We start from the raw sequence: 13311 nt of genomic DNA on the forward strand, positions 1-13311 counted from the left end.
TATGCTCAGCTATGTTGACATTAGAGCTTCTTTCCTTTCAGAATGAAATCCTGGCACTATTGAAATCAATATGAGTCATGAGATCTGACTGCATGAAAGCAAATGTTTTATTACTCCATATTAGTTTCTAAATATATAAATTCAGCTATTTACTTTCGTGCATTACAGAAATATGCAGTAAAGTTTAACAGACCAAATCATCAACTTCGACTACAAAATTGAATTAGTTCACTATTTGTTTTTTGTTTTCCTTTGTTGTTTTATGCTTCGGGTTTTTTCAAGTTCCTATTCACGTTTATGTTGGCCTCTCTAAAAGGCAAATTAACAGAAGTAAAGATACACTTACGGCAAAACTGTCTGAGTTATCTGACAGATTGTTGTATGTCTCAGCAACAGCAGAATCTGCAGGATTCACATTCTTGTCGTTCTCTGGAGCCCCATTTGGTGGTGAAACAGTCTTTTTTAGGGGCTGCAGCTCCAAATAACAATAATAAAAAGAGTAAGTTAGTTCCTATGTTTCAAACCATATTTTTTCTGACTCTGTATTAACCAAATCACGTCAGCCTAACAGTTCAGAACTAATCGAATTGTAACATTAATCTACAATGACAAAAGAGCGTTACAAGTAGAATTGTAGGCTTCGCTGCTATTTCAGCTATAGTGCAAAGTCGTTTCAGGAGCAGCCTAGGAGTTAAAGGTAAATCCAGTGATGTTGTTACCAAAAATCAGTAAAAATGAAACTCCTTAGCCCCAGCGTAGCATTAAGAAGCAGGCATTCTTTATTTGGCCGGACGCAGGAGGGGGTTAGTTCCTCCAAATACCGTGTATGTTGAGTACAGGACATTTTCTGTTTATGTACTGTATGTTACATACATATGCACTGATTGTCCCAGAGTAAACATACATATGATAATAATTTCCCCAAAACCCTTGACATGTCGTCCCTCCTCTCTGCACGTGCATTCATTTGTCCTGGGGGTCTCTTTGGTGGTTCCTGGTAGTCAGTGACCCCCACAGTCATACCTGACTGCCTGATGAACTGGTAAAAGTTAGCATAACTGGGCTGGCTGGTTGCTTTCCAGTTTTTCTTCCTACAGAATGAGCATTGTGTGTTTCCATAGGCCTAGTGGGTTTTGAACAATAAGCATTGTATTAGCCCACCAGGTGCAAACAATTCCTCATCTGACAATGTTAGAAACAAGGTGAAAAATCTACAGTTTTTTAAAATTCTGTGTCATAAACCTTTGGTGTTGACAAAATGTTCTCAGGTTTCAAATTTACTTGCAATTATTTTTAAGCTGATCTCTCAGAATTGCTTAACTCCATATTCAAAATCTGGGAAAGGCATGTAAAATAAATACTGTTCTTAAACCTTGAATTGGTTGTCTTTCAGTGTTGTACTTGTCCCTACCATGAATCACTTGCATTTCAGTAACTACCAGTGTGTTGGCTGATTGTAGCTGTGCATATTCGGACTTCGCAAATGTACCTGTTACAACTTCCATGTTCATGACTAGTATTTTGAAGAATACTTACACTTAACTGGTTGAATTTGCAAAAGGAGAATGCCTGAATATTTAATTAACTGCTTGCTTATTACTTTAATTAATTGGATCTTGTATATTGGTAGGAAAGTGCAAAACAGGAAATGGATCCTTTCACCAAATGAAGTAAAAGTGCATGAATTTATTTAAAAAAATAAAATTTCATGACCACCAAAATTCTGCTCTTTTTTATTCCAGAATCGAATGGAAGAAAGCAAAGCACTCTTTAGGACAATTATCACATATCCATGGTTCCAGAACTCTTCAGTTATTCTGTTCTTAAATAAAAAAGATCTATTAGAGGAGAAAATTATGTACTCCCATCTAGTTGATTATTTTCCAGAGTATGATGGTAAGTATAATGGCATCAGAGCTCATTCTCTGTTTACACTGTAGTAATGGCAAATTGTGCTAGTCTTGTCCAAATGCTAGACAGATCCTTTGATATATTCCTTAAAAAAATATTTTAAAATTGTAAAATGTAATTGAACTTTTGTGAGGATTTTTAGACTGCTAAGATTTCATTTTATACTGTAATTAGTTGTGGGTAGGATGCCAGAACCTTTATTGGGAAATTTTTGACTTCTAGATGAGTATTGTCATATTGGTAGTGAACCACATTCTGTCATTTTTCATAAGATAAGGGTGAGGGTTTGAATTGAAATACAAGTGTTAAATAGAAACATATTCCTCAATTGTACATATAGTCTTTTGTATTTTTGATGGTTTTAGGGTTTGATTTTGTATAAGATTGAATACCTAAGGGGAAGTGTCAGAGGCTCTCTGTAACACTCAGAGAAACTAGTACCACCCCTTACACCCTTTTATTGGTATGTTTTAAAATTGTGTTTTAATTTTACATTAATTAGGTGAAGTTAATGTGCTTGTCCATAAAAAAAAATTGTGGGCTGTGTAAGTGTTTCTACTAAAACTGTACTTTCAGAAAGTTCTCATGAGGGGAAAAGCTAAGTATTTTGAGGTCACTGAGTGGAGGAGGCCTTGGTAACAGAGAAAAATCAAACTCGTATAATAAGAGGTCTAAAGAACTAAATGTTCCTATTTTTTAAAAAGAAAATCGATCTTGTCCCGCCAGGAAGGAATAGCTGATTGGGAAGCTGAGAAAAAGATTAAAACTCTCATGTTCAAATATGGAAAGTAGTAATAGGAAAAGTGTGCATTTTGTTTTCCGTTAAAGGGAAAGAGAGCAGTAAAAAGCCTGCAGGATCAGATAATATTATTTATGAGTCAGTGTAAATTTAGTTTCATGGTGCTGTACAAAAGAGAACTGGCAGTTGAATAGAAACATGCTTGTTCTTTCTAGTTTACTTCATGTAACAAGTTTCCTAGATAACATCCCAAAGGTGAGAAGACCCTACAGTCTGCTCTGTTACCTCCTTTCAAATGTTGACAAAGCCTGTGTAAAATGCTTGTCCAGAAAAAAGAAAAAGACAGAACTCAAACTCTGTTTCTCCTGTCTTTGCCATTGGTGAGGGGAAAAAACCATTATGGACTAGTAGGGATGTGGGAGTCAAGACCTGCAAATCTTCAAGAATATTTTGTTTCCTAATTCTGTAGATCTTGTAGGACCTAACTCCAGAGACAAAGTTTGATTTGATTACTTCTGGTGGCAGGGTGGGGTCTGTGGCTTCCAGAGGTCACCATGTGGTCCCCTCTTCTGTCCCAGCACACTAGGGATGTGGGAAGTTGGAGATCTGAGGAAGGTATCAGAAATAGGTATTTTTCAGCTGGGTCGCTTCTCTCATCCATTTTCCTGCAGAAGGGAGAAAGTAGCCTAGGTATGAGAGCTGCTGGCCAGGGTGGCAAATTGGACAGGTTAAATTAAGCTGAATTCTTCTGCACAGTGCATTTGTAAGAGCTTTGGAAGGGAGGCTGAGCCATGCTCCTAGGTCAGTGTATCACATGAGGACACGCTTTGCATGGTAGTACTGGAGAACTGACTCACAGGCTGGGAGAGGGAGAGAGGACAAACACAAAAAGAAGCTATAGTTGGGAGGAAAAGAAGAGAAAAATATTGATGTAGCATTTGTGTGCAGATCTTCATTGTATCATATAGAGACATGTTGAAAACTGCTGATTAGGGAGAGCAGTGGGCAAGAATGCTACTAACTCATATGGTAGTTCTTTTCTAAGTCTCTTACTTAGATCTGAACCACTTTGCAGTCTAGATTTACCATTACCTCAGTCAAATAAAAGTTGAAGTAACATAAAAGCAGAGGTGTGCGAATTTGGGTATGTCTTTGAATAGCCCAATAGATTTTGAGAAAACACTGTGTGTAGCTACTGTGAAACTCTTTAACAAAATTCTAGGAAACTGTTTAAAAAACTAAGTGATTTATTATAAGGAAATAATGTCTTTGGAAGCCCAGTACTCACATTTATTTGTACTATTGTGAGACTTGTTTATTGCTGCTCTTTATCTATAGAGTCTGGTTGACCAAGCTGAAAGCTAGAGCCAGTTGTGTTTTAGAAGCTGTAGAAGTGTTGGACAGCCCTCTGTCCTGCCTCAGAGAGCTTATGATCTGTTTACATCTCTGAATCTCAGAAAATGTGTCATCTGTGTGTGTATGTGCATGTACGTATATCTGTTCACATGCATACACCCGTGCACTGCAAAAGCTTATTCCCCCTCCACATGGATTTGCAGCACGCCAGAAAGTATGTGCTTTCTCTTCCATACATTCCCTTCCTAAATTTTATAGTTATGCAAATTGGAAGTGTTACAAATTTTAAGCTAGAAGTATTAAAAATAAGGTGTGTTATCCATTTATTGAAACATGTGGACAAGTGCTGGGCACCGAACTATTGATTTTAGAATTACTGAAGGACAGAGCTACACGTAACAGCTGGGTGCTGCTGTTTATATTGCTGTGTAACAACAGGACTAATGAAGAAAATAGGAGGAGGCGAAAGCACAGAAATGTGTGTTCTGTAGAAAACCACATTTCACAAACAGGAGAGCATGGGAACAATGACTTTTGGTGGCAGCACTAGAATAATGGAACAGAGTTCACCAGCATGTGGGTTATGTTCTTGCTTCTGCACTGCTCTTTTGTCTGTAAACATGAATGAATCTTCACTGTTCCAGGCTGGAAGTAATTACTTTACATTCTGTGATCTTTTAGGCTGAAAATATAGTTTGGTTAGATTGACTCTGTCCTTCTGAGAGTTACAACCTTAATTTAGATCTGATAGGATCATTAACATACATAATTTAGATATCAACTGATTGGTTAGAACATGAGCCTTTTGCAGGCAGCAGTTTTAGCTGGAGAGCAGCTGTGTATTTTATTATCACTTTAAGTAAATTAAGTTCTATTGATGACAGTGTCAGACCAGGTTCAGGATATAATTTCACTATGCTTCCTATTAAAATCCATATAAAACTAGTAAATCTTGCAGTGCTAAAATCAGTATAATGTAATATAGTAGGTTTAGACTGAACATTCACCATTTCTACAGACATTTTAAAGATGTAATTATATAGCTAATTTTTTTGTTTTCATTCTGTGCATTTATAAATCACCTGTTTAAACAGGTAGGTGATTTATCTTGGTGAAGAAAGAAGCTAGTCAGCAGGAAAAAGCAGCTCTGACTTGGTGAACTTCGGAAATTTCCTTCCTTCTTTATTTTTAGTAGTTCCTACCACAAGGAATGCAGCCACTATATATTTTTGATGAGTAAAAGGTTCCCCATCTTCTCTTATGTGGGGACCACAGACTAAGCCTTTCTTATTTTCTTTTAAGGAGATTGATACATTAAGTTTACTTTAAGAAAACTGAATTTCTCTTCTTGCAGGACCACAGCGGGATGCACAGGCAGCACGAGAGTTCATCCTGAAGATGTTCGTAGACCTGAATCCAGACAGTGACAAAATTATCTACTCTCACTTCACATGTGCTACAGACACAGAGAACATCCGCTTTGTCTTTGCTGCTGTCAAGGACACAATCCTACAGTTAAACCTAAAGGAGTACAACCTGGTCTAACTGTACCTGGGGCGTCCTCTGAAACCAACTTCCCATGATTGAAGATACACAAGAGGGACTGTATTATAATCTGTGAAAACAATTTGCATAGTACTAATTTATTGCCGGCCTGGACTCTGTGAACATCCACAGAGTTTGTAGTTAATATTATGATTTTATTTAAACTGTATGGAGGAAAACCAAAAGATGCTGAAGTACATTCACAGCACATTTCCTCATTTTTTTAGGCAAAACCTTGTGACGCAATGTGTTTCAAATTTGCAGTCGTACATTTACAAAGAATAGCAGTTTTTTGCTATTGAAGCAAAATCGAGCTGGTTTCCTCTTTCCCTAACCCTTTCTCTCCCCCTCCTTTCCTACTCCCCTTATCTTTTAAAAGGTACAATGGCCTTTTTTTTCCCCAGTTGCATTCCTGGGTGAAATATTTTCTGTTGAGAGATTTGGTCAGGAAAATACTATCATCACAGTTTAAGTCATCAGTCATTCTAATTTTACAGTATGTACTTTCTTTGAAGGATCAAAAAGTATTGATACTGTGATTTTTAAATTCTTTACATGGGTGTCTTCATTCTGTCTTCACTTCTGAGACTAGAATATTGGAATTGCAAAACAGAATTACAGTTGTCTGAGGATAATAAATTTAACCGTAGTTTTACAGTTAAGGAAGGTGCACAGAAGACAGTAATGAAGTAATTAAGACACAATCTGGGATGTACATGGAATATATTAGAATCTCTTTTTAATTGCCATGTGCCATTTTTTTTCTCTCTTCTTTTATTCACAAATGCCAAATAGAAAAGTCAGACACTACATTTTCCCTGGTGGCTACAGCCTGAAACAGTGTTTTTCTCACTTGTGTGGGGTGTTTTTTCTTAAGTTAGAGCTTTTTTAAGTATTCTTTTTCCACAGTCGAAAAATTGTTTTTATTGTACAAAATTCATGTTGCCAAATCTGGCTTATTATAAAACCAATGCGCTTGAAACATAAGATATTGAAATGCCAAATGGATGGGTTGGGAACTGACCTGACTGAGTCAACTGCCAAATGATTGACACACACAGTTTCAGTTCATATGTTCCCTCTTTTAGAAAGTGTACCATTTTCTAATGCCAAAACCAACATGTAAGTGAATATTCTATGAGGTGTACCATGGACCCTCATGTAGTCATGTAGACAGTTTAGATCTCTCATTTTGTCAGAGATTATGACATGAGCTTGTTTTCTGTAATAAAGTCAAGGCACCTTTAGTTGTATCACAAGAAGATATCGATGAGACATCATGTTCAGGAACCTTTTTTAATAAGGTTGATCGTTAATTGATTCACAGGCATTTGATAGGCTTTCATGCAAAATAGCCTCTCTCAATGTTCTTTAGAAGAGTTTTATAAATGTAAATGAAGCAGTGAGAAAATCATTCTTGAAATTTAAATGTGCAATTTTTTAACAACAAAAATGCAGCACACGTTGATGAGCCTTTATTCTGCAGCTTAGGTTGAAAGGTGTTTTTTGACCAGGTGCATGATTGCTAGCAAGAAAACTCAAGACTTCAGACATGTAATTGGATTGATTATCTATAATGCCGACTAGAGTTGGCACTAGAGTGCACTTAACACAAAAATGGCTGCCACATAGCAGCAGATGGGAGGTGGAAAAAAGAATGGCTTATTAGTTGATTACCAAAGTTAACAATAAATACTAATGAGACGTTTTTCATCCTTAACCCTCCCAAATGCAAAAGAACAATAATAAGAACAGTTGCTATTTTTTGCTCCCTCTTAAAACACCTCGTAATTTAAAACTGGTTGTAGGTATAGTGCAATTATGAATGCTATAATCATTGTACATACATATATATATATATATATGGCAGCATCCATATTGGCTTTGTAATCATTAATTTTTGGCAAATTGAATGTGCTGTATTGATATGTATCTATGTAATTGTATGTCTTATAGCTAATTCACATTTTAAATAATGTTATTTTATTTACTTTTTTAAGAGAGAAGAATGTAAATTTTGTCAGTTTATTTCTGACTAGGGATTTGTTGTTGTTTTTATTTACAAAACAAAATACTATAGTACAGAGCGGTACTAGCATCGTGCTGTATAAAATCATTTGCACATTCCTGAGTAGAAGTAAATTGGAGATACCAAGACAGAGATGATTTACATTCAAAACAGTGCTCAAATCTTGTCAGGGCTTTATACAGCTGTAGAAGACCATCCTATTAGAAGAACTTAGACCATTTTATCTCATATTGGAACATAAGCTTTAAATATAAATTTAATTTTTGACTGATTTGCATTAGGTTACTTTTATAACAGTCTTTATTGGAAAAGTAAATTCAGAGATATTTCAAACCATTGTACATAAGTACTAATGTATACATGCTGTTGCCCTAAAAATACCATGGTAAAATGCAAAACATCAGATCAATCAATCAGTCTTTCAGAAACTGCGAAAACCTTAGGTATAAAAACAACAACCAAAAAGTCACTATTGTTAATGATTTTAAGGAGTTAAAGTGTTTTATTTAATGAAGCTAAAGCAGGTAGATTTAGATTATAAAAAGTGACACTGACATTCTGAATAGGGGATCAGAGCAGTGACTCTTTGTTACATACAGCTTAACAAAATTGGTCCTGATCATGCTGTAAATGGAACAGAGCTTCTGTTTTCACAGTTCCGCTGTTGATACTATCTCTTTTTTTAACCTGGGAATACCTTGCCCACACTGGATTCAGTGCTAGAAATGGAACTGTAGCCAAAAAAGGAAGAAAAAAAAAAGAAAAAAAAAAAAGAAAAGAGGGGAAAAAAAAGAAAAACACAATGAAACAAAAAGCCACACTAGACAGTGGTGTCTAACAAAAGTTTTGGGGTTTTTAATTTGTTTTGGTTTTTTTTCTTACGGGATATTGGGAGGAGGGGGAGAAGGAAATATGGTTCCAAGTTTTGTATAAAAACAAAACAAAAGTTTACTCATGCTTTATAGTTATATTGTGATTGCAAAAGTTTTCAAGAGTGTGTGCCACTGGGCTATTTTCTGGTATTTTTAGGTGAGTTGAACCTGTGGCAATGTTTAGATCATTTGAGCATGTTCTGGAAAAAAAAATATTTGGCATGCCAAGGCAAGCTTTATATGAATCACCTAACACACCATTGCAGTATGACAGTTTACAAAACATTTTCTTTTTAAATAACACAGCTGTTCCCACTTGTAGTATATTCCATTGTGGTGGTGATGGTGGTGTTGTTGCTGTTGTTTTAATTGGTGGTTTCTACTATGCCTTATTAGTGCTTAAGTCCAGAAGTTTGTGCCTCTAACATGAAGCTGAAGGCAAAAACATCAAGACAGAAACCCTTTTAACTTTGCCAAAATGATGTGTTTTCTTTGAATGTTATAAATGGGGGAGGAGGGAAGGAAAATGTCTTGGGAACCTGTGTATTCTAAATGTTCACTAGCACAAGAAAGCTGTAATACGTGTTTTACAGAAACCTGGAACTTGCCTTTTTCACAAATGAACTGGCGCTGTCCTTACAGATGTAGGATGATGCAGCTATAAGGGCAGTTTACTTTTTATAATTCAGTCTCTTTTGATTGTCAAGGTGTATGGACTGTACTTTTTAATCATACTGCTACATGATTGTGAATCACTTTTTAAAGTTTGGAAATGGAGAAGAGACTTTTAATGCTGGATAACAGTCAGAATTGACTGCATGATTTGCAAAAACTCTATATGGGGGAAAAGGGCTGCATATAGATACTGCTAGACTCCCAGCCTTGAGTTGTAAGGTGCAGAAGACTTTCAGATTACTCAACTTCATGACCCTTTCCTTGCTAAACATTCTTCACAAAAGAATGAAATATTAGGAGAAAACAAAGACATGTTAACCCACATGAAAGAAATAAAGTATAGACATTTAATTTATTACATGTGCTGCTATTCTTGGAGCTCTGTGCATAGTTATCCTGCAGACTATTACATTAGTGAACTAATGAAGTGTTCACAGCATATTAACAAGGCCTACACATGACCTACCTCTAGTTAAAAGATCAGTAACGTAGATATGTTTTGGAGAGACTGACATAAGTAAGTTAGAAAATCTAGATGTCCTGGTATTAAATTAACCATGGTATTTTAGAAATAGACACTTTTGCAAATACGGTCCCTCTTTTGACATAAACCATAAATTTAATAGACATTAAACAACTAAAGCCTGTACAGCTTGTTAGTTTAATAGAAATCTTGCAAGAAAAAAATCTTTAGTTTGAGAAGTGGAGCTACTGATATTTCCTCTGTTTTGCCTTTGGTTATCTATAGCATTTTGAGTTCTATCAGTTAAACAAGAAATTTTTCTATCTAGCCAATACATTGGGGTCACAATGTAGATGATTAATGAATTTTACTGTAAGTATGTCTTGAGCTTTTTCACAGTAGTCATGCTGCAGGTAAGAAAGGAATAGAGATTTTGAAAATAGATTCAAAAAATACATCAATTTTAATGTAAATCAGTTGCAGGGTTTTTTTCTCTCAAAATACAGTTTAAGCTGATTCCTCATTTACCTTGCTACAGGAAATCCTTATCTGACCAGTTTTTAATTTTTTTTCTTCTAAGGAAGGTGTGTCAGATGCATTTTTAAACTTAAGAGTATTTAAAAATAGCATTTGCTGTTCTGAAGTGTCACTTGCATGTATTGTGTGTTGCTTGAGGGACAGAAATAATTTTTGAAAAACTAATACTGTACAGTTACTGCCCCTCAGAAATGTTGCTGGTTAAAAATACAGTATTTTTGGCCACATCTTCGTACTATAGCATCTTCATTCCTTGTAATTTAGTTTTTCTGAAATATTTGGGCTTATTTTTCCCCCAAAATGCTGCTTATTATTGTAAATGTTGGATAAATGTATTACTCCAAAATTACTTTCTAATTATACATGCTCCATCATCATTGTCTAAATACTAAAATTTCCAGAATATCTTTATTACAGCCAGATATTCAAAAAATTTAGGGTTTGTTACAGTGGAGATGGTTGGTAATTTGACAGTATTATAAAAGGTTTGGAGTTTTTGGCTTGTCTGAAGTGGAAACTCATAAGCATGGGAGAAAAGAAGTAAAATGTATGCCTAAGGAAAAGGAAACTCAGACTTTGCAGACAGTGAGGCAAATTTCTTAAGGATTTTGGATGATTGCAGTAGTACTGCAAGGGCAGTGTGTTTCTTAGATCTTTTTGTTCACCTGTGTCATGATAGGAGTAACAGCAAGAGGCCTATGTGCTACTTTGCAGGAGTTTGAGTCATACCTGGTCAATAATCAGTAGATCTCAGATCTTCATTACTGAAGAAAAAGTATTTCAGGCAAGTTGCAAAAATCAGTTTGGTCTCTTTTAAGTAAACAAAACAGTTTAAGTAAGATTCCTGGAGTGCAAACAGTTTGCCTAAGCAAGGACTAGAGTCAATGGTTCCTCATTTTTCTTTCCAGTTGCAGAATGTATGGGAGAAGGATCAGTCAGTGGGGAAGGATTTATTTTATGTCTGTGTCTCTGTGAAGATAATGTCAACAAAATACAGTGTCAGTTGTGACTTTTAGATACGTGAAATAGATGTAGAAACTGTAACTATGTGATAAGTTGTGCATACTTGTGATTAAAACCTTTCCTCAGACACTACGATCATCTCACCCAATTACCAAGCACTTCGTAGGATACTGTCCCAACCACGTAGGAATTCCAGAATGTTTATAAACTGCCACAAAATACACAATTGCCTCAGGAGCACACCTGGTATCAGTATCTGAGATGAAGGCACCAGACCCCCTCTCACAGCTCATTACTACCAAAAGGATCTACCCTCCAAGACCACCTCTGATCCTGGTTTTCATCTGCTGGGAGCTTTCCCTCTCTCTTGGGTCAGCCCTGCTGCTTTGCCAATGAACTGGGTGGAAAAAAAAAAAAAAAACCACCTTATTTTTGCTCTTCTTGCTTGGCTGCTTTATTAGTCTAATTTTCAGGGATTTCAGCCAATTTGGCTGAACAATGGTTCCAACAAGTGGTAAGCTGACCAAGCGGAAGAGGTAGAATTTTGTTGCCAAGAGGCTTAGAAATGAGGAAAAAAGGGAGTAACACTTTCCTCCCTGTAAAACCTAGTCCTGGTGCTGTAGTATCTAAACCCTTTATGCACTTTGTGGGCTATTAGCTATTCTCGCTTGGAAGTGTTGCACTTTTCACTTTGAAAGGTCTTGATTGCATACTTATTCTGAAAAAAAAAAGAAATTACAGAACAAGGAAAACTCTCTCTTGCTCCCCTTTAAGAATCACGAGTTTCTGTGTACATGGACTAAATGCAACTGTAGTCAGACAGCTACCAACAAGTCAAACTTAGTGTTAAGGGTGGAAAAATACAAGAATTGGGCTTTTATTCATTTCACCAAAAAAAAACCTCAAAACAAAAACCCAAACAAAGCAAAATTAGTTCTTTTCTAGTAAAATCTAAAAAAAAAAAAAAAAAAAGAAAATGTTTTCTATCTTATTTAAAATGCTTTGTTGCTGGGCATGACATCCAAGGTTCACTGTGTCCTTGTGCAAGGCACTCCTTTCTCCATTCACAGTCATCTATCACACCCATTAATTGCTTCCTGCCATCTGAAGAAAATACAGTATTGCTTTATATATGTGCACTCTGAAATACTTTCTGATCCTTGTGAATTAAATGTAAATTGGTCTGGTAAAATTCAACAACTGATGATGTGTAGTACAGCTGAAGAGGAACGCACTTTCTGCTTAATCTTGTTTCTTGTTCCTCCTGCCATTTTGTTCTGATTATTTTTTGGTATCCTTCCTTTATCCTGTTTGCCACAAAGAGAAAGTTTCTTGACATACCAGATTCAATTCTGGTAGTCATTACAGAATTGATCATACTGGCTGCATTAAAGACAAACTGTGAATAAGAACAGCTTCAGAAGGTTTCTGTAATCAGGGGCAGATCCAATTAGCCTTTTGGACAGGCATTTCAGAAAACAAAACCATAACATTATAGCTGGAATACAGTCGATTGAAGGATGTAGTAGGCAAACATGGGCCAAATTATGCCATTTTAGCATGTTATTTCGCATTGTCAATAGAGAGCTGTTTTCTATGATGTTGCTGAAAATTTGCCTTTTTTCCTGCAGTCCTGTATGAGGTGGTTAATGCAAGGATCAGGCTGGCACTCAAGTGAAGGGATGCATTAATGCGACAATAAGTTCAAATGTATTCTTGCAGAGACTATTGCATAAGATTACTTTATATGATGCTAACAACAAAAAAAAAAGATTACTTGCATGCAGTAAATATTTAAGATATTGCACTTTTATACATTTATTATAAAGAGGAATCACTCTCTCCCTAAAAATAAAAATCCATTTATCTCACGATGAAGTATCTGGAGTCTCTTAACAATTGTCAGTTACTTGTGCACGCAAGTGTGATTATTGTATACTAGAGGTTAATTAATCTGTTGTCACATGCTGCAGAATACTTGGTTTATTTCAAATGCTGATTTTGGAAAGGCAGAATAATATTTTTATTAGTATCTTGGTGACTACTTTTCTCAGCATGTTTTTAGGAGAACCCTCACAGTTACTGATAAGACCTGATTTATTTTAGCTCAAGAAATCAACTGATTTCGTATTCATTATCAAGGTTTTCTTCAAGTGCTTTAGAACTTCACTGTTTTATCTCACTTTGCTGAAGTTAAACAACCTGAGTGTAATTGAGAGGC

At 35.8% G+C, this 13311-nt stretch overlaps 1 protein-coding gene across 1 annotated transcript in view; it reads left to right on the forward strand.

Annotated features, from left to right (window-relative positions):
- The window catches only part of LOC121667042 (guanine nucleotide-binding protein G(q) subunit alpha), a 118889-nt gene extending 105928 nt beyond the window's left edge, over nucleotides 1–12961 (forward strand). The window contains exons 6-7 of the mRNA XM_042033134.1: nucleotides 1743–1896; nucleotides 5361–12961. Of these exons, the coding sequence (XP_041889068.1) occupies nucleotides 1743–1896; nucleotides 5361–5551 (345 nt within the window). The 3' untranslated portion in view covers nucleotides 5552–12961. The remainder of the gene's footprint in view (nucleotides 1–1742; nucleotides 1897–5360) is intronic.
- Nucleotides 12962–13311: the final 350 nt, after the last annotated feature.

Source organism: Corvus kubaryi, unplaced genomic scaffold, assembly GCF_017639235.1.
Source record: "Corvus kubaryi isolate FWS band 111438036 unplaced genomic scaffold, C.kubaryi_AGA036_p1.0 37357, whole genome shotgun sequence".
Taxonomy (NCBI): Eukaryota; Metazoa; Chordata; class Aves; order Passeriformes; family Corvidae; genus Corvus; species Corvus kubaryi.